The 27,295-nt window shown below is 48.3% G+C and overlaps 8 protein-coding genes across 8 annotated transcripts; all 8 read left to right on the top strand.

The window, feature by feature from the left end:
• Positions 1 to 797: 797 nt before the first annotated feature.
• Positions 798 to 3,378, top strand: DFJ58DRAFT_905154 (autophagy-related protein 13-domain-containing protein; the record flags this gene model as incomplete). The annotated part of the gene is made up of 6 exons (XM_041394940.1): positions 798 to 1,149; positions 1,196 to 1,658; positions 1,729 to 2,285; positions 2,334 to 2,679; positions 2,705 to 2,724; positions 2,836 to 3,378. Exons 1-6 carry the CDS (start codon positions 1,030 to 1,032, stop codon positions 3,376 to 3,378), a joined length of 2,049 nt encoding a protein of 682 aa, XP_041246640.1. The 5' UTR covers positions 798 to 1,029.
• Positions 3,379 to 6,487: 3,109 nt separating this feature from the next.
• On the top strand, positions 6,488 to 7,656 carry DFJ58DRAFT_869225 (uncharacterized protein; the record flags this gene model as incomplete). Its single annotated transcript, XM_041394262.1, has 3 exons — positions 6,488 to 6,891; positions 6,939 to 7,165; positions 7,214 to 7,656. Exons 1-3 carry the CDS (start codon positions 6,812 to 6,814, stop codon positions 7,654 to 7,656), a joined length of 750 nt encoding a protein of 249 aa, XP_041246639.1. The 5' UTR covers positions 6,488 to 6,811.
• Positions 7,657 to 10,687: 3,031 nt separating this feature from the next.
• On the top strand, positions 10,688 to 14,193 carry DFJ58DRAFT_715166 (uncharacterized protein; the record flags this gene model as incomplete). Its single annotated transcript, XM_041384096.1, has 15 exons — positions 10,688 to 11,128; positions 11,195 to 11,338; positions 11,388 to 11,507; positions 11,560 to 11,716; positions 11,766 to 12,080; positions 12,115 to 12,161; positions 12,211 to 12,351; positions 12,402 to 12,515; positions 12,564 to 12,632; positions 12,682 to 12,938; positions 12,991 to 13,168; positions 13,217 to 13,511; positions 13,546 to 13,777; positions 13,828 to 13,936; positions 13,987 to 14,193. 15 exons carry the CDS (start codon positions 10,688 to 10,690, stop codon positions 14,191 to 14,193), a joined length of 2,826 nt encoding a protein of 941 aa, XP_041246638.1.
• A 285-nt stretch (positions 14,194 to 14,478) lies between these two features.
• DFJ58DRAFT_219959 (thioredoxin-like protein) lies at positions 14,479 to 15,539 on the top strand. Its single transcript, XM_041379308.1, has 4 exons — positions 14,479 to 14,980; positions 15,037 to 15,158; positions 15,227 to 15,381; positions 15,439 to 15,539. The coding sequence occupies exons 1-4, from the start codon at positions 14,575 to 14,577 to the stop codon at positions 15,485 to 15,487; spliced, it is 732 nt and encodes a 243-aa protein (XP_041246637.1). The 5' UTR covers positions 14,479 to 14,574; the 3' UTR covers positions 15,488 to 15,539.
• Positions 15,540 to 16,258: 719 nt separating this feature from the next.
• Positions 16,259 to 17,811, top strand: DFJ58DRAFT_912389 (Cullin repeat-like-containing domain protein; the record flags this gene model as incomplete). Its single annotated transcript, XM_041395266.1, has 6 exons — positions 16,259 to 16,493; positions 16,544 to 16,629; positions 16,686 to 16,865; positions 16,917 to 17,362; positions 17,405 to 17,525; positions 17,800 to 17,811. Exons 1-6 carry the CDS (start codon positions 16,271 to 16,273, stop codon positions 17,809 to 17,811), a joined length of 1,068 nt encoding a protein of 355 aa, XP_041246636.1. The 5' UTR covers positions 16,259 to 16,270.
• A 1,693-nt stretch (positions 17,812 to 19,504) lies between these two features.
• DFJ58DRAFT_656561 (uncharacterized protein) lies at positions 19,505 to 19,867 on the top strand (the record flags this gene model as incomplete). The annotated part of the gene is made up of 1 exon (XM_041381918.1): positions 19,505 to 19,867. A coding segment is annotated over one exon (363 nt), but the record flags the coding sequence as incomplete, so codon positions are not given.
• A 4,211-nt stretch (positions 19,868 to 24,078) lies between these two features.
• Positions 24,079 to 25,445, top strand: DFJ58DRAFT_869210 (uncharacterized protein; the record flags this gene model as incomplete). The annotated part of the gene is made up of 6 exons (XM_041394261.1): positions 24,079 to 24,282; positions 24,334 to 24,514; positions 24,569 to 24,743; positions 24,897 to 25,024; positions 25,087 to 25,319; positions 25,371 to 25,445. The coding sequence occupies exons 1-6, from the start codon at positions 24,244 to 24,246 to the stop codon at positions 25,443 to 25,445; spliced, it is 831 nt and encodes a 276-aa protein (XP_041246634.1). The 5' UTR covers positions 24,079 to 24,243.
• A 772-nt stretch (positions 25,446 to 26,217) lies between these two features.
• Positions 26,218 to 26,923, top strand: DFJ58DRAFT_869208 (uncharacterized protein; the record flags this gene model as incomplete). The annotated part of the gene is made up of 4 exons (XM_041394260.1): positions 26,218 to 26,451; positions 26,509 to 26,608; positions 26,662 to 26,830; positions 26,886 to 26,923. Coding segments are annotated over exons 1-4 (387 nt in total), but the record flags the coding sequence as incomplete, so codon positions are not given.
• Between the last annotated feature and the right edge of the window lie 372 nt (positions 26,924 to 27,295).

Raw genomic sequence — 27,295 nt, 5'->3', positions numbered from 1 at the left:
GATATAGAAATTCGAGACGTGCGTATCTCTACAGCTAAAGGAGGTTATAAAATAAGATGAATTCATCGGTCACGAGTCTTCATGCATGTGTCTACTAGTAAATGAGCTAAACGGCTGTGTGCTAAACACGCCACTGCCCTCATTCGTTGCTGGTCACGAAACACCTCGGCACGCTTGTACTCCCCAATTAAAGTGATCTTGGCATTTTCCGAAGACTTCTCTTCGGTACCCCAAAATTCGATATCAGTCTGTCAGAGTCTATGGCTTACAGAAGGCCGATCAGATAGGATAGATGCATACGCCTGACCTAAGCCTGGCCAAATAAAGTAGCTGCCAGTGGGGTGTTAAACCGCAAGGACTAAATCTGGGCCAAGTTCCAAGAGTCGACAGGCGGCAGTGGGTGACCTTGGGCGACTAGTATCATCGAGTGCGGTTACTGCTCCCGAAGTTTAAGCTTGGAAGTTGAAACCCCAGACTCCGGTCTCTTCAAGAGCAACAATACGTATCTGCTGCACTTCCGAGTCTGTTGTTGCTGGTCGTGTGTCGACCCTGCCCCAGTAGTAGCGGCGCACGATCACAATTCAAAGGCTTGGCAAAGTGGCAATACTCCCGTTTCATGTGAGAATGACTGGCCTTCATGAAAGTCAAACTTGGGTGAACATGGACATACCTGGTACTGATGACCTGTAAATTGCGTGTCTAGGCAAGATTTCCACGTCATCACTGACTCACGAGTCTATCATCATGATGGTACTTTGCGGCGCTTATGTAAGGCTAGTTTAGATTGAAGGGTGACTGAAAAAGGAAAGCTTTCTTGGTTTCCCAGTCTCATTACTTACCCCTGGACTGATACTGCGTGCTGAACACGCCTTCGTCGCCCTATATCTCGTTTCTGACCACGACTCTAATACTTTGACTGACTCATACTTCTAGACTTGTAACCCTAATGTCGTTTCTTTTCTAATTTCTTTCTACTACCCCGGACCATTTCATACTAGTCTGTTCGAGTCAAATACCATTTCCCTTACAATGTCCAATGACATTCAGAAGGCCGACCAGATAGCACACAGATTCTACACAAAGCTCTGTCTTGTCGTCTCAAATGCTAGGGCCACTTCCGAGCTAAGGTCGACAAAGGTCGACAAATGGGTGCGTGACTCCTTCAGGCATCCAGACTGAGCTAACCTCTTTCCAGTTTAACCTTGAAACACCAGACTCTGACCTCTTCAGAGATCATCTCCGTATATACAAAGCAGTATCTACTGCACCTGCGCCACCCCCATTCGAACTTCAGGTGCTACTCTCCGTCCCAGATCTCATCACTAATCAAGTCTTGGTCCACCTTGCACATGATTCCTCTCGCTCTCGCGTCGACCCAACGCCCAGGCATATCGTACTCGAGAATTGGTTGCTCAATTTTGTTCCAGAAGCTCTTGGGGACAGTGACGCCGACAGTGTGGCACCATCCACCATTTACAAGCACGGAATACCTCTCTTCCGCAGTATCTACAGTCTACTTCGTATTCTTCCCTCCTGGAAGCTTTACAAGAAGCTTAGGAGGCGCACAAGCAATGCATACCGGAACGGTAATTTAAGTATCCATTTACGCGTCAAGGGCCTTGACGACGGCGTTAGCGCAACTGACATCCTCGATTTCGGTAAGTCACGTTACCTTCGACCTCGTGGCTTCATCTCATTTCATCATTACTTCATCTCCGTCCAATGAAGACACGCCTCCTGCACCCAATGCACCACCACTACAGCACCAAACCCATCTCTTCCCTGCTATTCCACATCCTTCGGGTACACTCTCCCTTGCCATCACCTACCTCTCTTCTCCGAACTTCCAGCTCGACGAACTTGAATCTCTCCTCTCCTCTCGGTTTCTCTCTCTAGATGAAGGACCAGAGTTCACCCCTACCCTCGCAAAGAACCAGCAGCGTGATTCCTTAACAGGCCTTCTGGGTAGTCTACCATTGCGTGCATCTCTTCCAAAGTCACCGCCGTCCTCGATCGCAGATCGTTTTGTTCTCCCTGCCCCAAATTCTCACTCTCGTACAAACTCCATGCCAGTCAGCCAGAGTCCGCGCCTGGGCGCTTTCCCCATGAGTCGTACTTCCACCGGTGCCGGGATCAATGCGGGATCGACATCTGCCCTCTCGATCGCGTCCTCACGTCAAGATTCGAGTACAGCTTGGTCTAAGGAAGACACAGGACCTTTTTCGGGAGTCTCCGCTGCTGCACGCATCAGATTGGAGAGTATGGCAGGAAGGAGTAGTAGTGCAGTCAGTATTATCATTTGATTTATTCACCGATCACTGACGTCTCTTCAGGACCTTCCCTCTGCCCCAGCGCCACTTCCGATCCGAAGACCGGGTATCAACCCGGTCCATCCATTCAAGACGTCCACACTATCATCAGGCTCTCCGTCCCTCCACTCACCTTCCCCTTCTCTGCGTCAACCGTCGCCACTTTCTGCAGGCAATCCATCACTGCCTTCTCGCCCAGTGCCAACGTCACCAAACGCCTCTCGTGTCGTTCCCCACTCCTCAATTGGATTCGGTAGGCAATCTCCCAGTAGCATCGGAGGTCGGTCAGAAGGCGAGGACACATCTCCGAAGATTCCAACGAGGAAGCGTTACTCCAGTAGTTTCGGACATCGCTACGCTGCAGCCGGAGGTGGGGGGGAGTGTTGGAAGTGCAGGAAGCGGGGAACGAGCAGAGGTGAGCAACCTTGATGCCTTATTATACATTATTCTTCACGTTGCATACCGACCTGACTGGTATTGCATTGCATCGCACGTTGCTTCATTTTTCATCATTTGTTATTTATAGATGGAATGTAGTACTGATAACGCTCCTATGCAGAGTACCTCTTTCCTTGGTGCCCCCACTGATGACGATGAGATATCCATCTTTGTCAAGGATATTGATGCGCGGAAGCCACTTAATGCCCAACGTCAACCTTTGCCCGCATCTACACAGGGCCCATCCACTACCCCCTCACATACCAAATCCAATTCCGTGGGTTCCGCGGGTCCAATGTTGACACGAGAAGAAGAAGTCGACGAACGTTTGCGCCACATGAATGAGACATTCCTTGCGAGCTTGGAGGGACTTGGTGGTGGCCGGAGAAGAGGCAGTATGGGTGGAGATTCAACGGGCGGAAGCCCTATCTCGAGTGCAAGTGGACGTGATGAAGGAGAGAACAGAGGTATGCGACGCACGGAGATCCGGCGGGAAACGTCAAGACCGAGACTTGGCTCCTTACGCAGCATGAGCGCCAACGATGTAGCTTCGAGTGGCGGGTCTGCAGAAGTGATGGGGAAGTTGGAGCTCGATGAGGAGCCTCGGGCACGAAGACAAGGTCCCCATTAATGTATGCATGTGCTTTCTTGATCACCCGACTGACTTGGTGGGGCGGTGGTAATGGTGGTCAGCCTTCTGTCCTTTGCAAGCTGCAAGGTCAGAACCAGAGTTACTGGGCGAGTCTACTGATTTTCATGGCAGCGTCCTCGTTACATTATTTTCACGCATTTTATAGCCATTTGCTTCATTAACTATTGTCATGCATACCCGAACCCTCGTCTTTATCATATGCATAAGTTCTATACGCAAGGTTGATTGGATCCACAAATGACATGTATTCATGAGTGTGTGCGTCTAGTAGAGGTTGTCGAGTCGACTGTCTCAGACGTTCAACACACATCAAATTTTTGGACCTTAGGGTCTAGATGGTAAACGCACGTGCAAATAATCTCGTTGTCCAAGGCTACTAAACTTCGGGCTGCTCCATCATCGAGATGTTAATCCTTGCATTCGATAAGCGACTTGGAATTGGTCGCATTCCGTTCCTCTTGTCCATTGGCACGCATCACCTCTGCACACCAAGCGAGACTAGAATAGTTCGCCGTTCGGTCTTCTGGTCACAATGTGATTGATGGGAGCATGGAAATAGAATTCAAGCCAGTGGCGTACGAATGATGAGAAGTCGCATGGATCATTTGAACTTCGCTGTCACAATCGCCCATCTTAGCCCACCCAATTTTACCAGGTACGTAGCCGGGCATCAAATCTCCCAGAATAACCCACTTCCCCGTGATGTATCATGACTTCAGCGGTATGATCGTGGCACCGGGCACTTGAAAGATAAATTGCTCTGTTCGGTTAAAGACAGGACGGAAGCAATGCACCCCGAACACACAGGAAGGTGCATGAGCACCCTCCGGGCTAAGCGTGGTCGAGAGATTGTAGATGCTTAGTGCGATTAGTGGATACGGAATGCATGCCACGTCATTGGCAGGAGAGACAAGAGAGAACAACACGAGCAGGGTGTCATGTATTCCTGGAGAACGGGTTCAGCAGCAATCCTAGCTCTGCCTCGATCAGCGAATAAACTTCGCTGACAATCCAAGCATCTCCTAGGTTGCACATTTCAAACAAGTGGATCGTCAAAGTACAGACCTAGATGTATTGAAGATGATTGATCTTCAGTAAAAAACCTCCACGGAATTGCAGTTAACTGGAGGTACTTCCTATATGTAACAATAACTTACAGCGCCTCAGCTTTGTCAATGAACTCTGTTGCATAACAGCTGCATTGATACGACCCGGCTATGATTGTCAAGGTATGAATACTCACCAAATGCTTTTTCATATAGTGCTTTGATACCGAGGATCCCAGTCCTTAGGACGTCATCGTAGACAAACAATTGTGCCGCCACACAGCACAATTTAGCTAGTTATGAGCTATATTCAGTCCAAAAATCTACATGTCAGCGTGAGTTCGAGTCGCATCGTACACTCTTGGTACGGCTGAAATTTATGATTCGAACGAGTGCGCACTCACGGGAGTCACATCTGCATCCTCGCCGTTCGCAGTACTAGTGGCCCGTCAGTACGTATTGATAAAGAAATTCGAAGGAATGTGCTGACCAGGGTTATCTGAATTACAAATTTAAGATTCCGGCTCCGCGAGCTCTCCCTTGGCATCAGCCCGATGCCCGAGTTTCTCAGGTTTTTTCCCTATCGTAGCACAAGTATTTCAGTTGCCAGCCCGTGCGGCTGCGCTGAAGTGAGGATGACGAAGATGCCTCTGCAGAACGCTTCAGGATTTGTCCGTACTTCATATGGTGGGGTGATTAGCAGAACCTTGATAGAATTCGAAGCCCTTACAAGTTCGTTCCTCCTGCCAACAAATGTTCGTTCCTGATGATTTATTCGTTTGAATGATCTTCGACGTCCACCAAGCCTAGACCAAACCTTCAGCCGAGAAATATATCGGGCTATGCTCTGCTATGCTAGTACGGCCTTGGTATCCAGAAAAGCTCGGGCTTGTCGCCATTGTGAAGGTCTCTCAATCTTGGAAACCTACCGAAAAATCCGTTGCCTGGAAATTTTACTACCATCAGTGAGTCAGGTCATCGATGCTCTTGTTGAAACGAATAATTCAAGTGCCAATCCACAACAGTACTTACTTGAAGCAAGTTGGTGCGCCAAATTCTATTGTCCGATTCCATAGAACGTTTTCCCCGTCACAGACGTACTCATCGACATACAAAAGAGCTTGCTCAGCGTCAAGGAACTTATCTTCGGCGTGAACAATGTTATCCCAGATACATATTTGTTTCGCCTTGGCTACTGTTGATGTCGGACAACTTGCGGTTACAACGAAGCGAACTCCCACGTTGTAGCACCTGTCAGGGCGTCGTGAGCAGATCCTATACAGCGAGAAATGGCCCGTTTCTTGTGCAGCGTGGTCACCGTTTAGATCGTTGGACATGTGCGTCGGCAATTTAAAAGAGACGACTTTCCGTTGCCCCTTAACTGCGCAAGCTTGATCACGGTGCCATTTCATTGAGGAGCTGTACGTCATCAAACATCTTTCAAGTCCGAAGTCTTGATGAGGTATGTCTGGCAGCCTGAATTCAGTGCCGGTTATCATAACACATTAGTGTTGATTGTTATGCTTGATTAATGATCGGTGACCGGTCACCCAAAGTAAGTCGCCTAATGATTGCGCTGATGGTCAGTCAAGGGTCCAGGACTAGGACCCTTGTCGGCGCCGGCTTTATCCTAACGCCTTGATCTTCTCTACCATATGCAAAATATCTTGTCCCGACTTTTTCTCTCGGTGTTGTTGAAGATAAGAACTAATTTGTAAACCTTAGACTACAGCGTGTTTCCCATAGATGATCGCAAATTTTCTCTTGCGATGGGACTGTCAGCCGGACGTAGAGCTCCGCCGTGTTATTATAACAGTCTTCAAGTCACTCTTTTGAGGCAATACACATTGCAGTGCTGGTGGCTGCTAGTGACCAGGTGCGTCACCTCTAAATTCGGAAATCTCTTCACACATTGTGCAAAACTACAGCTTCTAGACAAAATAGAAGTTACAAATACAGCAACTAGTGCTTAGTGAAGTGGGTAATCGGCTCCTTCGCGTGTTCTTTCTGATTTCTAGTACACAGGTCACATATAGACTTCATGACTCGTGACATACCCAGATTGATGTGCAAGAACACCTTAGTCGTTCTAAGTGTCCGTACCCATAAAAGATTTCGTGAGTGACTACGTCATTGTTGATGTTCATGACTCGGAAACAAGGTCGGCGATCAACGATTGCCCCACGGAAGAGGTGAGAAACACGCATGAACTCAAATGAGACAGGTGGCTACACGTAAAGCATATCAAACACCGACAAAATGGGTGAAGTCATGCACGACGAAGATAGCGTACCTGTGTTTTCTCCCCTTAATAAATTACCGCAAGCACGATTATAGGCCATCAAAGCCACCCATACAAACACACGATGTCCCAGCCGATGATTATACTTTATGATGTACCATCCAATATTCCGCAACCTTGGGCCCCCAACATCTGGCGGGTACGGTAAGACATTTCGCTTCAACAGATATGTGCACTAATATATTTTCCAGGTTGATACTCAATTTTAAACGGCTCCCCTACTGTACTACTTGGGTGGAATTTCCAGACGTCGAGGAAACCCTCCATGGCATTGGGGCCCCACCAACGTCCGTCAGAAATGATGGCCGGCCTATCTTCTCTCTCCCAGTCATCGTGGATCCCATCCGGTCGCCGCAGGCTCCTATAGTCCTTTCAAATGCAAATCACATTGCTGAGTATCTGGAGGTCACTTACCCAGGTCAGTATACCTTTCTATCTGTGACCCTTACATCTGAACGATTTGCAGCGCGTCAAGTATTTCCAGAGGGATCTCGTGCACTGCAGGCGTTGTTTGTGCACTATATCCAAGAGATATTCGTGAAGCCACTGCTCCCTATCATGGTACCTCTTAGTCACCAACATTTGCCGGAGCGCAGCCAGAGTCATTTTCTCAGTGGGACGACGCCAAGTTATCTTTCCGTTCCTCCAGAGAGAGAGCAGGCTTGGAGGGCAGTTCAAGAGCAGTTCGATTTTCTGGCAAATATTCTTGATAAGAACTCGGGCACTGACGGTGACGGGGTGGTTGCTATGGGCCACGAACTTACATATGCTGACTTTGCCATCGTTTCGGTACTCATTTGGATAGAGAAAGTAGCACCGCATGATGGCTGGGTGAGGATTCGGCAGTGGAACGGAGGGCGGTGGGGTAAATTATGGGAAAGGTGCAAGAGCTGTATGGATGTATTTTAATTGCTATGACGGGCGCCGTGACTAGTGAAATCGCCGTCCCTTCTTTTCCCCCCTTTGTTTGAGTTTACACTGCACGACAAAGTTGATGCATTCGAGGACGGTGACGAGAGTGGTCATATGGTAGTGATCGGATTCTGTGTGCACATGATGAGACTCAGATGCAGGGGAATGCCACAGACGCCATGCAGATATATCCAGCGGATGTAGTCGCTGTAAACAGTACTACTCTAATTATTCAAATTCGCTTAAGGCCTTGCAACCTCCCTCAACTTGAGATGCGACATTCCTCGCACAGGCTAACTTTAATCAGTCTTTAGTCTTAGTAGAAGCATCTGATGCCTTGTCGCCTATTTTCAATCAATTCCTCTTTGATGGGCGTTTTATAATATATATCATTGCCTCAGGCCAGTCCGAGTCAGTGTCACAGTTGCTGAAACGCTGAAGCTTCAGTTCGGTGTTTGTGTTTGTTTTTATTATTGAACGTTCTGCCATGGCAAATTTCCAGGCTAGACCGTGGTCGACTGAGGCGCACTTTACATAAAACTGGTGGTAGCAGACTAAGCAGAGCTACGACAGGCCGCTAGTATAGAGGAATTTGGCTACAACTCGACATTCAACACCATCTAATTAATGGCATCGTGCTCTGTTTGTTCCCGAAGCCCTCCTGGACGTATTTGTGCAACTCATTGAAATCTCGGACCCATTGTCATACAGACCTGCTCAACCGTCAATGACAGTTGAGTGGCACTTGCAAGGACATATGTGCGAAACATTTCAGGAGGAACGGGCTTTGGGCTGACACAGACTCGGATGGTTTTGAACGCTGCCAGGCTGTGTAACGAGGCTATATCCAGTGATATTCAGAAAGGTCAGTGTGGGGTCTTGACTAGCTATGCTCTTTTCATTCTTTTGGTTCATTGGCTCACCAAGCATCTAGGACCGGTAACTCTCATCCTGGTCCACTCGAAGTGTCGAATCATTATCCGAGCATGAGGCCCGTCAATTTTTGCGCCACTCTACGCGCGTTCGCTCATTGGATATATTGACGCATCCGACGACCATTTTCACCTTCTCCCAGCAACATTCCAATCGATTCATGCATCTTCCAGAGACTGCGGTCGTCAACATGGAGGCCTCTCGTTCCCAGATACTTGGATTGCTTCCTGTCCCTTACGCTGTACCGTTGTTATCTATCGATTATCGATGAAAGAAGTTGAAGCAACTTGTAACTCTGTCTTGTCCAGCACTCGACTGGGCAACATGGGACCGCCTCTCCAACCTCCCTATCCTTTTCACAGTCGTGATCAATAAGGAGAGCGCAGTCCACATCGGACCTCAATAATCTCAAGTCGGCACCTTTCCTCAACCTCACTGCTCTGTCTTTCTACGTAGACATGGCTGCTACTATCACAACACTCGTGCAACACTCAGAATTCCCCTCGCTGAAATTCTTGAGATGGTCACGAGTGCATTGCCTTGGACAGAGGCTGAGTGCGGCTCTTTTGCGCACTGTCCCAGTGTAAATCATGCCAGACCCTTGAACATATTCTCGCTGTCTCCAATCGTCCAGGAATCCAGTGGCTTTCAGGCGGCTCTTTGACAGTAGTTGCACAATTCCTTTGTTTCACGCAGCTCCGACTCCTGCACCTCAATTTTCATCACTCCATTATCCTTGACAAAAACCTTTTCGGAGTCATTTCAAGCTGGACACACATCCGCTCTTTGACATTAAAGGATATACTTCATGGTACTGTCACCTTCCGCGGATTATTCGCAACGTTCCGTCGATGTCCCCACTTGTGTACCCTGCAGCTAACAGATGCTGACGCTGTCGCCCGCATCATTTTTTCATGCTCCATTGTGTTGAGAAGCTCACCGGGGTATCAGAAGGTTAACATACATCTCGAATATTTTGTATCTTCTTTGGCACCTGGTCGCCATATTACAGGAGTACCGTCGAAGATCCGAGTTCGGGACAATTATCCTGGAGCTGCTACATTCCTTCATATTCAGTGAATCGGGCGTCGTGGTCGTTGTCAACTATGGTTACAACCGGTTTCTCCCGTCTTGACCTTTCAATTGCTATACCAGTATTTCTGTCGCCCACTTCTGTAGAGTATGAGTATCCGTATTCGTCCCTGTCCAATTGAAAGCTGACGCTCGATCCCTTTGTAAAATCTTCCATGAGCACAACACAATCTACATTGTCCATGTATGGCTTCTCCTACACAATTTGCATAAAGCTATTCCCGCACAACATGCTGTACAACCCCCAGCAAAACCCTCACGAACTGACTCTGTGCAACGGCGGGTTACTGGCTCTAGTCCGACACTGCAAACGGAAGGACCTCGGTTCAAGGACGTAAAAACTGGCGAACCAAGTAACGCCGCTCCAATGGTAAACTAGGATCCGCTGCGAATTCGCTGCATGCAGTGTGACATGCAGTCAAGTTACTCGTATCTTTGGGTCCTCGCAAAGTCTCTGTGACGAACAGGACTTAGTAGATGTATCCCGGTGGACACTTTAAAGTCGCACCCAACGCAGGTCGGATGTAGAGAACCCACTCGCAGTGATGTGATATTGTGAATCCCAAGCTGTACCCAATAAGATGATCAAACGACACACACATAGACGCACCTGAAGCAGCGACGAATCGAAAACAGTCGAAAACGATACTGATGCTGTTTTGACCTAGATTGACCAAGGACGCCTGGGTCTGATAATTAATTTGTGGTAATAGTGCGCTCCCATCAAGTTGGAAAAAAATAAACTACATCAGGCTTGGCGCCTGGAGTCATGATTCAGTGTTCGCTAGAAGCTTCACGGCGATTTCCAGGAGTTCAAGAGAGCAAGCAATCGATAGTTTCGTGAGGTGAAGTTCAAGTTCAAGAAGTCCAATGTGCTTAGCGAAGCTTGATCGGTTTTAGTATTCCTTATCGGCCCTGTAGAAATTGTCACAAGGTCATTCAATTGGGCTAAAGCACTAAAAACCTAAGTAGCTAAGTTAAGCCTCAGTCTCAGACTTGTGAGATGGCAAGTCCGTCTTCATCATGTTCGCCCTCTTCATCTGCGGTAACCATCCCAATACCTGGCAAGTCGATTTTGAAGCGTCCACCACCCACGCAAACTGGTATCCTCTCTCGAATCAAGGGTTTTCTTCCAACACAATCTCCTACTTCCGCTAGCGACGACATCAAACCTCTAAAGCGTGCCCATTTTATACTTCCCAAACTCGCCATAGTTTACCCTATATCCTCTATCAACCCTCCATCAACACCCGGGCTCAAAGATGAGAAGCGGGCAATTGAAGAGAGAGAGGCGGAGAGACGCAGGAAAGTTGTCAGAGGCAACTCTATTGGTCCGAACGAAACCGAAGATTGGTGGAATTTGGAGAAGGTGGAATCCTTCTACAGGGAGTGTTGCACATCAAGAGAGGAAGAACCAGACCCCGCGATTTCTGCTGCTTTTAAGGTGATAAAATTTACTTGTGGGTTCTGAGAGCACATAAAGCTAATCTCAGACGGCTGCACTCAACAGCGCGCATCAGGCACAAACCCTCGGTCCGTTGATTTGTCTGGTGTACAATTGACACCCACATCTGCCGCAATACTCTCTGACGTGTTTACGATTGAGTGGGGTCTTCGAAAACTCACCCTTCGAGAGTGTGATTTGGACGACTATGTAAGTTGGTTCCCCTCTGACTGCCTCTGCTGTGCTCACCACGATCTAGAAATTGAAACTTATGCTTCACGCGCTGCTTATACCTGGCACCCTCGTTTTCCTGTCCGTCGCGTCAAACCGTCGCCTAAAAGCACCCGCATTTAAAGTGCTTGGTTTTTATGCCTCAAAAGTGCGTTATTTCTGCAGATAATAATGTAGCTACTCATGTGTTCCATTGCCAGGCAAAAAGTCTACAATTCCTCGACCTCTCACAAACAAATCTAGACAAGAAGGCAGTAGACTATATCGTAGTCTCATTGACAACAGCACCTGAGCCTGGTTTAATCTCCCTCCGTCTAGATGACTGTTCTATCAGGGTGCCAGCGCTGGACGTACTTGGTAAGCTATCAACGTTCACACTTCGTCCGATTTCCTCTAAGTGTGGCAGCCCGAGTTATTCGTAATTCATCTCTTCGCAACATCTCTCTGCGCCATAATCGCATTAATGCAACAGGAGCCGTCGCACTTGCTCTCATGATCCGAGACTACCCGGACGTGGTCCCTACTACTCCCAACTCATCTACCTTTCCTTCACAAGGAAGCGTTGTCTCTTCGCCACCTTCCTCGCCGATTCCCCCTTTTGCTCATCTACCTCCTCCGTCACCTGTTACCCGTACAGGACCTGTGCCGCCTCCTCCACGTCATCCATCGTCCTTGCCTCCTCAGACGACTTACACGCCGTATGTACCTCGTACTCGCCGAGGTGCTGCAGCGGCACAACCTCCCCCTGCTCTCAGCTTCTGGTCAGCCCATCCCCATCATCACGTCAAATCCACAGGGTGGTGTCACCACCCGCCATCTTGCACCAAATACCTGGACCTCAACGGACGGAGGGCGGACTCCATCCCAATGGTACGGCTCACAGGCATGATGACGGTCCAAGTGCTGCACTCCTGGACAAGGTGCGCGCTCTTGATGCATTGCCAAGGCTTGGAGCTCTCCGCACGTTGGATTTACGAGGCAATGACCTTCGTGTAAGTACTTTTCTTGAGCATGGTATTATCTGTTGATGACGTCGGTGTAGAATGGGGTTACTTACCTTGCACAAGTACTCAAACGAAACAGGACGCTTAAGGTCCTGAACTTGAGTGAAAACAAGCTGGATGTTCAGTGCTTGGTGGCAATTGCCGAGGCGATGGTAAGCATTAGAGGCTCATTGGTCGCCAGTTTTAACAGGAGCTTCTAGAAATACAATCATTGCTTAGAAACTTTGGATCTCAGTCGGAATCCCTGCTCTGGTCCTGGTCTCGAAGGCGTGCGTCAATAACTCGCTGCACATGGTGCCTAGACTGAATATTGTTTAGATTCAATCATTGCGAACGGCCTTCACATTAAATAACGCTCTCAAGCGTCTATTCCTCTCCTCCACTAATATGACATCACAGGGCGCAATCGCACTCGCAGAATTTCTCCCTGAATCAAACTCCTTGCTCCACCTTGATCTCACAGACAATAACTTGGACATCGCTGCCATTATGGCGCTTAGCTCGGGACTCAAGGCTAATCACACGATGCGGTGTCTCGATGTCAATATACCTCCAGATGACGAGGAATTTGCCAGGTGAGTGTCTAGTGATCTGTACAGTACGTTTCATGAATACGACCTCACACAGAATGTGTCGTGAAATTCTCAACACTTGTATCCGGAATACGGAGGAAGCGGAAAAAGCGGCACATGTTTCTGATGGGCTTCGTAGTCCGGCGAGCAACCGAGGGCTTGGTAAGGGTGTGTGGAACATGATCCAGGAAAGTGAATTAGCCAAATCAATACGTCAAGGTGGCGGGCTCAAGGTAGATGAATGTTCCCCATATATGATCAGCCTGCTCACGATTCTGAAGAACAATACTGAGATTGTATCAAGAGCGTATACGCTGCTGTCTCAAATCGAGAACTCAGTGAATAGCCCAAGGTCTATTTCAGTCACATCTTCAGGCACATCCTCTCCAACGCTCGTGTCACCCGCGGACCAAGACCTCGTTCAGCAAGCCAAGGCCACTGTCGATGAAATCACAGAAAAAGTGCAGACTACGACAGACGTCGCCCTTCTGGAAGAGCTCCTAGGCCTCTGCGATAAACTGAACAGTGCTATCACACAGTTGTCATCCGCTCCTTCGAGCAGGCCACTTCTTCATGGTCTTGGGTTAGATATTCCCAGCGCGGTGATCAGTTCCTGCCGACGGAGATGTTCTACATGAGCGCCCCACAGATCTGTCAGAGGATGATGCACCACTAACTCCGAAGGTAGATAAAGGAAAAGGTCGAGCAGAACCAGAGCCGGAGGAGCCGGAGAAAGTGTTGAGTCCCACTTTCACGATAAACGAATCAGAGGATGAGGATGAAGACGACAACAGATTCTTAGGCGAGGAGGACCAAATTAGCGTCCCTTCCCCTGTGGTTAGGTGAGTCATCATACAAGCAAAGTATCTACATACCCTGACGACGTTTAAAGGTCGAAAAGTTGGGTTGAAGAAGAAGGGGAAATCTTCCGAAAAGGTGCTGTCCTTCTCGGACCTGAAGAGATGGAGGGAGAGTACGCCGGCGAAGAACTCCGTCGTGAGGTGAGTATATCGGTTATTCAGTTCCACGCATATTTCGAACACTGCTACAGTTATTGGAGGCCATGGTCGAACGGCCTCCTCCTCGCGGAATAATCGATGAATTTGGCATGGACCTGGACATGATTGCACCTGAAACAGCTTCTCCGCCTGGGGAACCTCTGCGGCCTCCACCGCGTCCATACATTTCCCGTACTCGTTCCACGTCTTCCAATGGATCGACGGGAGACTTACATTCTCCAAATTCGCCTACGACATGACTGCTGCGAGAAGCTCCACTCCACCCGCATCTCCAGCCTCACGCCTATTTCCAGGAAGCTTTTCTGCAAGCCTTCCTCCTGAACCTCGATAAGGCATCATGCCCTTCGTACACCATTTATTTCACTACTTTGACTATTCCATTCGGATTTGCTATATACCTGCTATCAATAGTGATTGTGGGATGTGAAATGTCTATCATTCAAGGATATTGTTTTGCGTTTGCTATTGATAATTACCTTAAATTGTGGATTTAATGCGACCAGAACGTACGAGTGTCAGTTGGAGCCCCTGACAGGCGCCGTAGTAGCAACGTTATGTCACGGTTGTGGTCCGCTTAGCCTCTTCAACGTCAACTCTGATACTCTACCTACCCAAGCACTATGGCCTCCAACGAACTTGGGGCTGAGCTTCAAGCTCCTAGGCGATCATCGAGAATTTCAGGGCAAGCGAAAGTAGAGACTCCTGCTCTTGCTAAGAAACCGAGAAAACCTTCGAAAGCGGGGACAAAAAGGGCTGCCGAGGAGGTTGACAAAGATGAAAAGAACAAGAAAGTACGCCACTTGAAGCCAAGTTCTCTGATATTGACTGTAGTGCATTCAAGGCCAAAGCTAATGAAGACGAAACGGCTCAAGGAGGATGATGATGTGGCAGATACAGCGCCCATCGACGTTGGCGATATTCTCCCCTCGATGACCCTCAAAAACGAGACAGGCGAAGACATCGATACTGGTTCAATCGCAGCAGAGAAGGGCGTCGTTCTCTTTCTTGTTCCGAAGGCTGACACGCGCAAGTTTTTTTTGGGTTCATCTTGGTGTTCATCTTAGCAACTGTTTTTCTTCTAGCTGGATGCACTACGCAAGCATGTGGCTTCCGCGATATATGGCAAGAATTTACCTCGCTTGATTATGATGTTTATGGAGTCAGTGCCGACTCCTCAACTGCTCAGAGTAAATGGCAAACCAAGGTGCGTTGTCACCCATATCCTCGATGTGCAAACGACAAGTTCATGACTGAAAATGACCGTCACTCCAGAAGGAACTCCCATTCCCGCTCATTTCTGATCCTAAGCGGTCATTGATAGGCATTCTTGGGGCTGGCGATGGAAATAAGACGAAACGTAGTCATTTTGTCTTTGAGAAGGGTGGCAAGCTCTTGGACAAGAAAATGCCTGTGAAGCCGGCAGACAGGTGCGTTTCATGTCACCCTACTGTGTTTTTTTCATTCGTTGATATGACATACATTAGTCCCCGTCTTGCATTGGAGTTTATCAAAGGCCTCGGGCTGAGCGAATAGGCCACGAACGCGCGCGCTTGGTCAAGTTTATACTATGAATCCATTTGATCTCGTTTTGTTTCTAGAAATTGTACACCACTTACACATCGCAATTTCTAGTTTATCACTCACAACGACGCTGACACTGGCACTTGCTGGTCTTGATTATTCCCGGGTCACCAAAAAGTTGTCCCAGAATGAACCGTTGCATCAAGGATATCCAGCTATGAGCAAGTTCACTGACGGCGATGCCGGAAAGAAGTTATTATCACTACCTACCAAAAGCCGCCACATAAACTGGTGTTGAGATTGGTCGATAGGGCGATGTTCTATTGTAAGTAAGTGACTGCGTTTGGATGACTGTCAGGACGTTAGGGTTTCAACACCTCGCTTGCGGCCTGTTGAACATCACATGCTCTGTTAACTAGTTACCTTAAACTCACCGCTTTCCAAGTCTGTCGATAGATGGCAGTCTCAAGCTTCTCGATACCGACAGTAGTACTAGTTGCAGGTCTTCGTTTTCTGCGGGTTATCGTACACGGTGAGTAGTCCTTCTGTTTCTGACTCCGTTGAACTCTACATATCTGTTAGGCCTTAAGATCGGTCGACCTACCAAACATACATAAGGATCAGAGATGTCTCACATTTAGGTAGTCAATCCGTTTGTCCATGAAATATGTGCTGGGGTCTACCTTCAAGTTATAAATTGTGTGCCAAGTGATTTGGAAGGGACAACGCCACATTTGTGACACAGGGGTCTCAAGAGACTACTGGGCTGTCCGCCGAACGCAACTCGTGACCACCATGTCCTCTAATTCAACATCAACTGTACCGGCTAGTGATACTGACCCTGCACCCCCCGCTAGTACTGCAGATATGATTGCAACAAAATGGGCTCTCATCAAGCAGGAAGTGGACTACATCATGACAAAGCCTGGCAAGGACGTCTCCTCCGTGAATTGGATGAACCTGCACACATCGATATACCAATACTACTCAGCCATACCACAACGTGACATCAGTCCGAGTGAGTGTCACGAATTGTCCAGTTAACAGATAGACTGACTCCAGTAACAGGGCGTAATGAGATCATAATGGGCTGCCCAAATTTACATGAATACCTCACTCAATATTTCATTACCGACGTCGAGTCCCTCAGGAGTGTATGTTTACTTCATTATTCGATCTCACGAGCAATCAGCTAAATTACTGTCTACAGCAATTTGATAACCTCCAACTTGAAGATGAATTCCTTTTACGATACTACGCCGGCGCATGGGAAAGATACTCATCAGGTGCTAAAATGATCAGTCGCATTGTTTCGTCTATCAGAATCAATCGCGCGCACTATGAGATCGGAGAGGAAAGATATAATCAAGAAGTACTTGAGGTACACACTGTACGTCCCCCTGTTCTTCACACGGACTCATGTCGTCATTGACTCTGGCAGCTCGCGTTCGTGCATTGGAAAGAAATTATTTTTTTCCACCTGCATATAACACTTACCAGTGTTATCCTCCGATGGATCGAGCGCCAACGGGACGGCGAGATGATCAATCAGGGACTTGTCAAAAACGTGGTTGATTCAGTCGTTTCTCTTGGTCTTGATGTCTATGAGGAGCATCTCGAGATACTGTTCTTGGACGCAGCAGAAAAGTATTACAAGCCGGAGTCCCAGCTATCCCTTGCAGAGGGCAATTTGCTCCACTATCTAACAAAGGCAGGGCAATGCCTGAAGGAGGAACAGGACCGTGCCGACCAATACCTGCCCCTTGGCACTCGGAAGAAACTTCTCAGCAAATGCGAGTATATGCTGATCCGACCGTACTCTGACCTCATCTGGGAGACCTTCCAAAGGTCACTAGATTTTCACAAAGAAGAAGTCCTGCGGTCAATGTACGTGTCATTGTCTCACACATCTGACCTGGAGCGTTTTAGAGAACGGTTTGGGGAACATGTGAAGATGGCGGGTCTAGCTGCTGTTGAGATACTCCTGGGTGAAAAATCAGAGGAAGATGATTCATTGGATCCCACAGCATACGTCGACACGTTACTTGAGGTCTATTGCAAGTACTCAGGAATGTTGAAGTCCGAGCGATCCAATGAGGGAGAGAGTGAGGAAGCCGAAGGATCCGGCTAGGTACGAGCGGGAGAAACAGGTCCGAGCGCATGAGCCAAAGTGGCCAATAGGCTGCGCCCGAATGACGTCGGCCTGTGCCCTGCAATATACATATGTCAGAAATTTTCCCTCCTTGTTCCTTACTTACCTACTATAAAACTAAGCGCCCGTTGTCCTGCATGATTTGGGAATCATGCATGGACATGACTACTAGGTATCCCCCTAAAAGACAAAGTCTGTTAGCTTAGTCCTCAGACTAGTCAACCCATACCTTGGTATCAAACCTTGGTCCAATAGTTTCAGTTTTCCCTCAGTGATTCATGAATCCACCATGTTTTGAAGAAAAGTCATATGTGAGATGGGAATCACATAATGACCTAGTTGATATGAGAAGCAATTTGAAGGTTAAGGTATTGCCTTTCCTTTGGCTTATTCACTTTGGCTAGAGAAGCCCATAGAGAAAAGTTCAAAGCCTAACAAAAACCTATCTAAAAAGCCCGCGTATTGTGTACTATTATTTGTTCCATTATTTCTGAGTTGTTTTCTTTACTTTACTTTTCTATTAGGATGCTCTGACTAATCAGATGCTTCATAAAATTGTACCTACAGGGTATGATGTCATAATGATGTCATAGGACTTCACCTACACTCCTGCAGGTATTTTGGTTGAAAGATATGATATCATAGTGATGTCATAATGATGTCATGTTCCATGGAATTTGCTAGAACATTCCAATGACTCATAATGACTCATAGTGACTCATAGTGACTCAGAATGATGTCATTATCCCACCATGAATATTCTGGAATGTTCTTTTGCACCTGCTAGAACATTCTGCTCCAGTTTTTGGAATATTCTTCTCACATTCTGAAGTCATTACATCACCTTTTTACTTACATAATATTCCCACACAAAATGTATATAAGGAGAGCCCATTCTCCCCAAACAAAATAGATCTCCCACTTGTTGCATTCAAGAACTCCCACTTGAGCAAATTGAACTCTCACCTAAGAAGCTTCAGTCTGAACAAATTGCTGCTTACAAAGCCCATTTCCTTTGTAAGAACTGTCCAGACAAGTGCAGGGAAAGTGTTTCCCTTGAGATTACGTAAGTTTCTCACGATAGAAACCCAGTTTTGTGAGACCAGTGTTCTCACCACGTAGTGTTTACTGACCAACACGAGCTTTGGTCAACGTTGTTATTTGTGAGACCAGCGTTCTCACCAGGTATTTGTATACTGACCAACACGAGCTTTGGTCATTGTTGTTATTTGTCATTGTTGTTATTTGTCATTGTTTTTTTTATTTGTCATTGTTGTTATTTGTGAGACCAGCGTTCTCACCAGGTATTTGTATATTGACCAACACGAGCTTTGGTCCACGTAGTCACATTTGAGACCAGCTTCTCAACAGTTAACCATATATTCAGGAAACCAGTTCAAGTGTCTAGACGGTATATCCTAGACAATCCCATAGTTTCAATCAGAGATAATAAAGCTCTGGCTAAGTTAATCTGACTGATTGGTTTAGCGAGCCTCCCAAGAACTCACACGTTATCTACCACGAAAGAAGAAAAGTCGTAGGACCGTGTTAATCGAGGACTGGCAAGAAGTCTTATCCAGTGTAATTGTGGTGTCATTACATTCTTACACGTTTTCATATAAGACCCTCGGTTATTAAGACACCGTCAGATGCACACATCTCAGTTCAAGTTGAAACTGAGATGTAAGTACCTAAAAAAATCATGTATGTTAGCGTTAGCTAACCAAAGCATAGCGTACCTTTCTGTTCTAGGTACTTTGCACGTTAATATACACAGAGTTCAAGTTGAAAACTGAGATCGTACCTTTCTGTTCTAGCTCCCTCTCTCTCCGTTCGCTCGCCTGTCATCACGACAGGTTATGAGCCCTGACACGGCCATGGATATCACGCTCCCCTCCACCAGCTCTGCCCTATTCAACGTCCCAAAGCTAGCCGAGGATGGCAGCAACTGGATTACCTACAAGGAGAGAACATTAATGGCAATCGGTGCGAGAGGTCTGATGCGCTATATCACTGGTCGCGCAGTACGACCTGCCCCTATCTCCTTGCCTCAAGAGGATGATGGCACCGAAGTGGCGGACGCAGAGATCGAGGCATTTGAAAAGAAAATGGACGAGTACTATCAAAAGGACTCACTAGTGAAGCAACAAATCTTCAGCACCATAACGGATAGGCTGTTGTTGCGCGTCCAGAAGCTCAGGTCCGGATCAAATGTCTGGGCCGAGATCTGCAACATCCACAAAGGAAAAACCGAGCTCGTCCAGATTGATCTGAGGCGAAGACTTCAGGAGACGAGGTGTGAGGAAAATGGTGATGTCAAGACTCACTTTAGCGAGATGCTTCGGCTCCGCAAGTCCCTGGCCGGCATGGGTGCTGCCATCAAGGAGAAAGACTTCTATGCCATGATACTGGCGTCTCTCCCCGAATCCTACCGTCCCCTACTCTCGTCCATCAACGCGGCTGCGAAGATTACCGGTTCACCCATAAGCCCCTATGAGTTAATCAATATCGTGTCAGAGGAATACGAGCACCGGCAACTCACCAGTCAGTGGCCTGCCAAGAAGGGCACCAACTCGGCCTTATCGGCGAGAGCTCCTAACGGAAGGGCGAAATCCTCGTCCTCCTCCTCACCCCAATCCAATCCAGACGCACTATGCTACAATTGCGACCGTAAGGGCCACTACAAAAGCAATTGTTGGAGGCCAGGGGGCGGAAAAGAAGGTCAGGGACCAAACCAGAGAGGGAAGAAGGGAGGACGTACCCAAAAGCAGAGTGCAAACACTGCAAAGGAGTCAGAAGGCCAAGATAATTATGCCTTCGCGACGACTGACCTTGCGAACATCGCCCAGAGGATGAATATCCCTCCAGAACGCCATGGAGCCATTGTAGACTCCGGCGCAACCTCCCACTTCTGTCCTGACAGGTCGAAGTTCACAAACTTCATCCCTATCACCCCCCCAGGCCGTATACACTGCGAACGGATCGGTTCTCAGCGCTACTGGAAGAGGAGACGTCAAACTAGACTTACCATTGGGGAAGAGCAAGACCAGTGTGACCCTGAAGGATGCGCTATATGCCCCCTCCATGGCATTCACCCTCATTTCTACCAACCGCATCGCCTCTGCTGGATTAGCGGTCCTATTTGAAGGCAAGATGTGTCAAATCTTGTCCAAGGGACCCAAACGCGAAGTTATCGCCGAGATCCCGCAACTGGAAGGCCTATATAGTGTGGTCAATCAGAAAGAGCATCATGCCCATGTCACCAGGACGAAGCTTACCTTGGCAGAGGTGCACTGTGCCCTTGGTCATGTGTCCCAGAGGGCGGTCCTGCAACTCGCGAAGGATCAGCTTGTCGAGGGCCTGGATGTCGACCTCACCTCCCCTACCGAATTCTGCGAAGCCTGTGCCAAAGCGAAAGCGATCCGTCAACCCTTTCCACAAGAGTCGACAACTCGAGCACTCACCTACGCGGAACTTGTCCATACGGACTTGTGGGGCCCAGCGCAGACTACTAGCCTAGGAGGGACGACCTACTATATCAGTTTCACGGATGATTACACCCGTGAAACGAAGGTCGAGTTCCTGAAAACAAAAGGTGAGGCATTGGAGGCGTTTAAGAGGTATGAGGCGCACCTTAGCCGTCAGAATCCAGGAGTCAGACTCCGGAAGGTTCGGTCAGACCGTGGAGGGGAATACTTGAGTGCAGAATTCGATAAGTATCTGTTGGACCAGGGAATTGAGAGACAACTTACAGTCCATGATTCACCCCAGCAAAACGGGGGTCGCCGAGCGTCTCAATAGAACGCTGGTCGAGCTCGCTAGAGCTATGCTCATCGGCCGCGATCTCCCCAAGTTCCTGTGGGCTGAAGCAATCAATTATGCTACATGGTTAAAGAACCGCCTACCGTCAACCGCGATACCTGGTGCTACTCCTCATGAGCTTGTCCATCGGACGAAACCCAACCTCTCCATGGCCCATGAATTCAGCTCCAGGGTGTATGTCCACCAGGCGAATGCTGGAAAACTCGAACCCCGCGCGGAGGAGGCTGTCTTCGTCGGTGTCGACACCGATAGCAAGGCGTATAGGGTGTACTGGCCTGCGAAGAGACGTGTCTCGGTCGAGCGCAACGTGACGTTTGCGCCGCCGGATGTCCTCGTTGACCAGGATGTGCTGAACGAGGGGGAGTCAATAGCAATGGGTGAGAGGAAGACTAATAGCAACGCACCTAGCATCCAGCCCATCCCGGCTACCCCAAATCCCACTCCCACTCCTCCAGAACCCACTCCCATTCCAGACGCCCCAGAACCTCGTGAGACCCGAGCCAGACCAGCAAAAAGCTATTATGCCCAGCTCCAGAATGGCCAGACGGCAGCTATAAGCATCGAATCCCTGCAAAATGCGTCAGACTTGGACCTTCTAGACGAGGAAGCTCACATTCACCTAGCGTTAGCCGCAGCTGAGCCAGAGCCCACTTTGAAGCAGGCTCTGAATGGTCCGGACGGTCCAGAATGGCAAGAAGCGCTCGACTATGAGATCAGTCAGCTGGAGAAGTTAGGAACATGGGACAATCGTCGACTTACCTCGTGGCGTAAACGTCATCCCCTGCCACTTCGTGCTAGCTACTAAGCGAGGCCCGGATGGCGAAAAGCTGAAGCTGAGAGCCCGTCTCGTTGCGAATGGACAGAGACAGCAATACGGCGTCGATTTCTTCTTCGAGACGTTTGCTCCGATGGCGAAATATGAGCACTATACGTGCCGTATTAAGCATGGCGCCCAGAAGGACTGGGAGATCCACCAGGTAGACGTCAAAAGTGCTTACCTGTATGCAGACGTCCAGGAGGAACATCTATATGAGAGTGCCTCCCGGATATCTAAAGGATGATCAGCGAGGCAAGGTACTAAAACTAAGACGAAGCTTACCAGGCCTAAAGCAGGCAGGATTTGAATGGGCGGAGGAGCTGGCTGGAGCTTTTCAGAAGATGGGTTTTTAGTCGGTCCCAGGTCGATCAGGCAGTCTATTTCAAACGTACCCCCCAGGAGCACATCGTCATCACCGTGTCAGTTGATGACATGGCCGTCACCGCCAACCACAAATCCCACATCCTCCAGTTCAAGTCGAACCTGCGCGAATTCTTCGAGATATCCAACCTGGGCGAGCTATCATGGTTATTAGGGCTAAAGGTAACTAGAGATCGAGTGGCACGTACCATTACCCTCTCTCAAAAGGCCTATGTCAACACTATCGTCGAGCGTTTCCGATTGGGCGATGCAAAGAGTGTGCAAACACCCATGGAACCGGCCACCTCCCTATCCATAGATCAGTGTCCAGGCACGCACACTGAGCTCCAAGCCATGCGTGATGTACCTTACCAGCGAGCCATTGGCTCATTGATGTATGCGGCCATGAGCACGCGTCCAGATATCGCCTTCGCGGTCGCGACATTGTCGCAGTTCATGCGAAAACCCGGGGAAAGCACACTGGGAGGCTAGTAAGCGAGCTCTTTGCTATCTAAAAGCCACTGACGACTTCGAGCTCAACCTTGGGATCCACGGATGCCGGGATCGAAGCGTTCGTCGACGCAGATTGGGCTTTGCAGCCACACAGGCACTCCATGAGTGGGTACATAGTACTCCTCAATGGAGGCCCAGTGTCCTGGAGCGCGCGAAAACAGCCCATAATAGCCCTATCGATGGCAGAGGCTGAGTATATCGCCTTAACCAGTGTAGCGAGGGAGGTACTATACCTTCAATTACTCCTTGGCGAACTTTACGAGCCACCGATCCTCCCCACCCCCATATTCTGTGATAATCAAGCCGCTATAGCATTAGCATCCACCGGCAAGTTCCAATCACGCACCAAACACATCGACTTAAGGTATCATTTCGTTCGTTCTCATGTGAAGAACGGTACCTTCGAGCTCCTCTATTGTCCCACGGACGACAACGTCGCCGACGCCTTCACCAAGGCATTGGCCCGTCCCCGGCTCCAAAAGCTGCGTACCCATATGGGACTGGCATGCGCTCGAGGGGGAGTGTTGAAGTCCGAGCGATCCGATGAGGGAGAGAGTGAGGAAGCCGAAGGATCCAGCTAGGTACGAGCGGGAGAAACAGGTCCGAGCGCATGAGCCAAAGTGGCCAATAGGCTGCGCCCGAATGACGTCGGCCTGCGCCCTGCAATATACATATGTCAGAAATTTTCCCTCCTCGTTCCTTACTTACCTACTATAAAACTAAGCGCCCGTCAGATGCACACATCTCAGTTCAAGTTGAAACTGAGATGTAAGTACCTAAAAAAATCATGTATGTTAGCGTTAGCTAACCAAAGCATAGCGTACCTTTCTGTTCTAGGTACTTTGCACGTTAATATACACAGAGTTCAAGTTGAAACTGAGATCGTACCTTTCTGTTCTAGCTCCCTCTCTCTCTGTTCGCTCGCCTGTCATCACGACAAGGAACTGTTACGAGGAGCTTCTGTAGAGAGGCTGGATTCGTCGCTTCATTCAATAAGGCGTGCATAGAGTTCGTCAATCGCAATGCTGCAACGGGCTCGTCAACGACAGAGTCGCCAGAATTGCTAGCCAAGCACGCAGATGCACTACTTCGAAAAATAACAAGATGACCAAGTCGGACCTTGGAGTTGCTTTGAACTACGTAGTGAGCACCTTGATTGATGATCCCGCGTCTGATCCTGATTCGTGTGTGTAGGTTGCGCTTTTCAAGTACATCGAGGATAAGGACGTATTCCAGACGTTCTATGCTGTGGCATTCTCTAAGCGCCTCTTTCTCGATGTATCTACATCGACCGAGAGTGAGGCGAGCATGATTTCGAAGCTGAAGGAGGTCTGTGGACTCAAGTATATCAACAAGTTACAGAGAATGTTCACAGGTTTGTTCAATGCACCTCACCTTTTGATCCGGATCACTTACTTGTTCTGCGTAGATATCAGTCTCAGTAAAGATCTTACTGATGAGTTCAATGAGCGCATGCAGATTTATGATGACATGAACATCAACTTTTCGATCATGGTTCTTGGTACGAACTTCTGGCCTCTCAGTGCCACAAGCAGTTTCATCATTCCTCCAGAAATCTTTCGTCCGTATGACCGCTTCTCCAAGTACTACCAGACGAAGCATTCTGGTCGCAAGCTCACCTGGCTCTAGAATCACTCGACGAACGAGCTGAGAGCGAACTACCTCAATCAGAAGCTCATCTTCCTGACCAGTTCTTACCAAATGGCAGTTCTCCTGCAATACAACACAAACGATAGGTTATCACTGGATGAGCTGATGACCGCGACGGGTATCAGCAAGGACATTTTACTGCAGGTGCTTGCGCTCCTGGTGACGGCCAAGATATTGCTAAACGAGGACGTCGGTCAATACAATTTGAACCTGAGTGTGTCTCCCTTTTTCGCACTTCCTTTTCCGCATTCCGTGATGCTGATATACCCCTACCAGACTTCAAGTCAAAGAAACTCCGTGTCCTCCTGAACCAGCCTATCGAGACTGAGGTAAAGGCTGAGAGCTCGGAGCTGCTTAAAATTGTTGAGGAAGACCGGCAATATGTGATTCAGGCTATCATTGTTCGAATAATGAAGGAGCGCAAACAGATGGGCATCCAACCCTTGATTAAGGAGGTGGTTTCTCATATTTCAAAACAATTCGCCCCTAAAATCCCTGACATCAAGAAGGTCGGGCCCTGTAAATTTTGTCTCTGGAGTATCAGCTGATCCAACTTTTAGGTGATTAATACACTTTTGGAGGACGAATACATCGAGCGCATAGACGGCGCCACAGATACATTTGCATATGTATAGTACGTGTATGTCAAACGAGAAAGCCGAAGATACGGTTTTATCGTAGCCGAGAAGAATACGTTCTTTTTCAGAGTTGTACCGACATGCCCCCGTAGTAGGTTTTCGAGTAGCAAGTCAAGTTACATAACTTCACACAAATTCATCTGCTCGTGTTGCATTCAACAAATCGTACATCACTTAGTACAAATAATTTTCGCTCAGTTCGCGACAGACAGCGTAGACAATTGAATTATAAGGGTGATCTGACATTTTTCAGTTGAGGTGGTCTGACAAGGGCCGCGTCATTTTCACTTGCCCAGTGGTTTTGGGGTCCTGCCTCACCATGATCCACTGGGTCCCCATTTAGCTATAGCAACAGCGGCCCGTGATATAGTTCAAATTCAAACTTCAAACTTACACTTCTTTCATGTTCATTTGTGCGACACTTTTATGCCTCCAACAGCTTGGCGCAAGTTCTTGGTCCTTGAATGTAACTTCAATAGTTGCGTGAAAAATTGCATTCCTACACCAGTGGCATATTACGAGCCCTCTCAACCGTTACTTGTGACCGACTCGGAATCCTGACACCACGCTCCTGTAGCACTGACTGCAGGTCCTATGGCACGACCCCAGGTGTCTTCACATCCACCTAATGGATCAGATATTTAGATAGCCAATTTAAAGATCGATTGAAACGTGGTGAAACATGTTTGTTTGTAAGTTGTGACACAGACAGCGCCAAGAGACTGGTCTAGTGACCTCCAATGACTTTGCCAGCCTCACTCGCCAACCACTCACTGCGTCAACCATCATCATGTCATTCTCAAACGCACCAGCCAATATAACTCCTCCCGAATCGCCTACCACTGCAGACTTTAAAACAACATGGACCTTCATCAAGCAGCGAATGGACCACATTATGACCACAGACGAGAGCGTCTCCCCTGATGATAGAAGCGTCTCTATACAGCGGCATACGACTACTGTTCAGCCTATTCGCCTTATCACGATTATGTTTTCAGCTCAAGTAAGTGTCGTTAGCCTGTGGTGAATACACAAGATGGCCTGCAGATTGACTTCTTAGCAACAACAAGGGGCTGGTGAATCGGTCATCGTGGGCTGCCCAGAACTGTACGGCAACGTCATTGAATATTTTATCAATCGCGTTCGAGCTTCTCAAGGATGTATGTTCACTTGCTCCAATTTAACGAGCAATCAACCGAATCCTTGCCTACAGCAATGCGATAGCCTCCAAGATGAAGCCCTCCTGCGGCACTATGCCAATGCATGGAACAGATATTCAACAGGTGCTAACATAATAAACCAAATATTTTCCAACACCGAAAACGACTCTAATATTCATGAGGAAGAAGAAGATCAGAGAAGAGTGTTTTTCGGTATACACTGTGCGTCCCCCTATTCTTCACACGGATCATCATCGACACGCATTGCCACTCACAGATGGCACTCAGGAAGTGGAAAGGCATCCTTATTTCCCACCTCCACAAGACACTTTGCAATGTTATCCTCTCATTGATCAATCGTCAACGAGATGGCGAGACGATCGATCAGAGCCTTGTGAAAACAGTGGTCGATTCATTCGTTTTCTTTGGCAGTTATATCTACGAGGCTGATCTGGAGACGCCTTTCCTGAATGAAACGGAGAAAGTATTATGAGCCGGAGTCCCAGCTATTCCTTTCAAGGGGGAATTTGTTGGACTACCTGAAAAAGGTAGGACAGTTGCCTGAAGGAGGAGGAGGATCGTGTTGATCAGTACCTGAGCACTGGCACGCGGAACAAGCTCCTCAGCAAGTGCGAGTATATGCTGGTCCGACCACACTCTCACCTCATCTGGGAAACCTTCCAAAGT

The sequence above is a fragment of the Suillus subalutaceus genome, assembly GCF_016647625.1.
Source record: "Suillus subalutaceus strain FC151 chromosome Unknown DFJ58scaffold_24, whole genome shotgun sequence".
In the NCBI taxonomy this organism is placed as follows: domain Eukaryota; kingdom Fungi; phylum Basidiomycota; class Agaricomycetes; order Boletales; family Suillaceae; genus Suillus; species Suillus subalutaceus.
The sequence above is the reverse complement of the archived record's forward strand: the minus strand, read 5'-3'. Positions and strand labels throughout refer to the sequence as shown.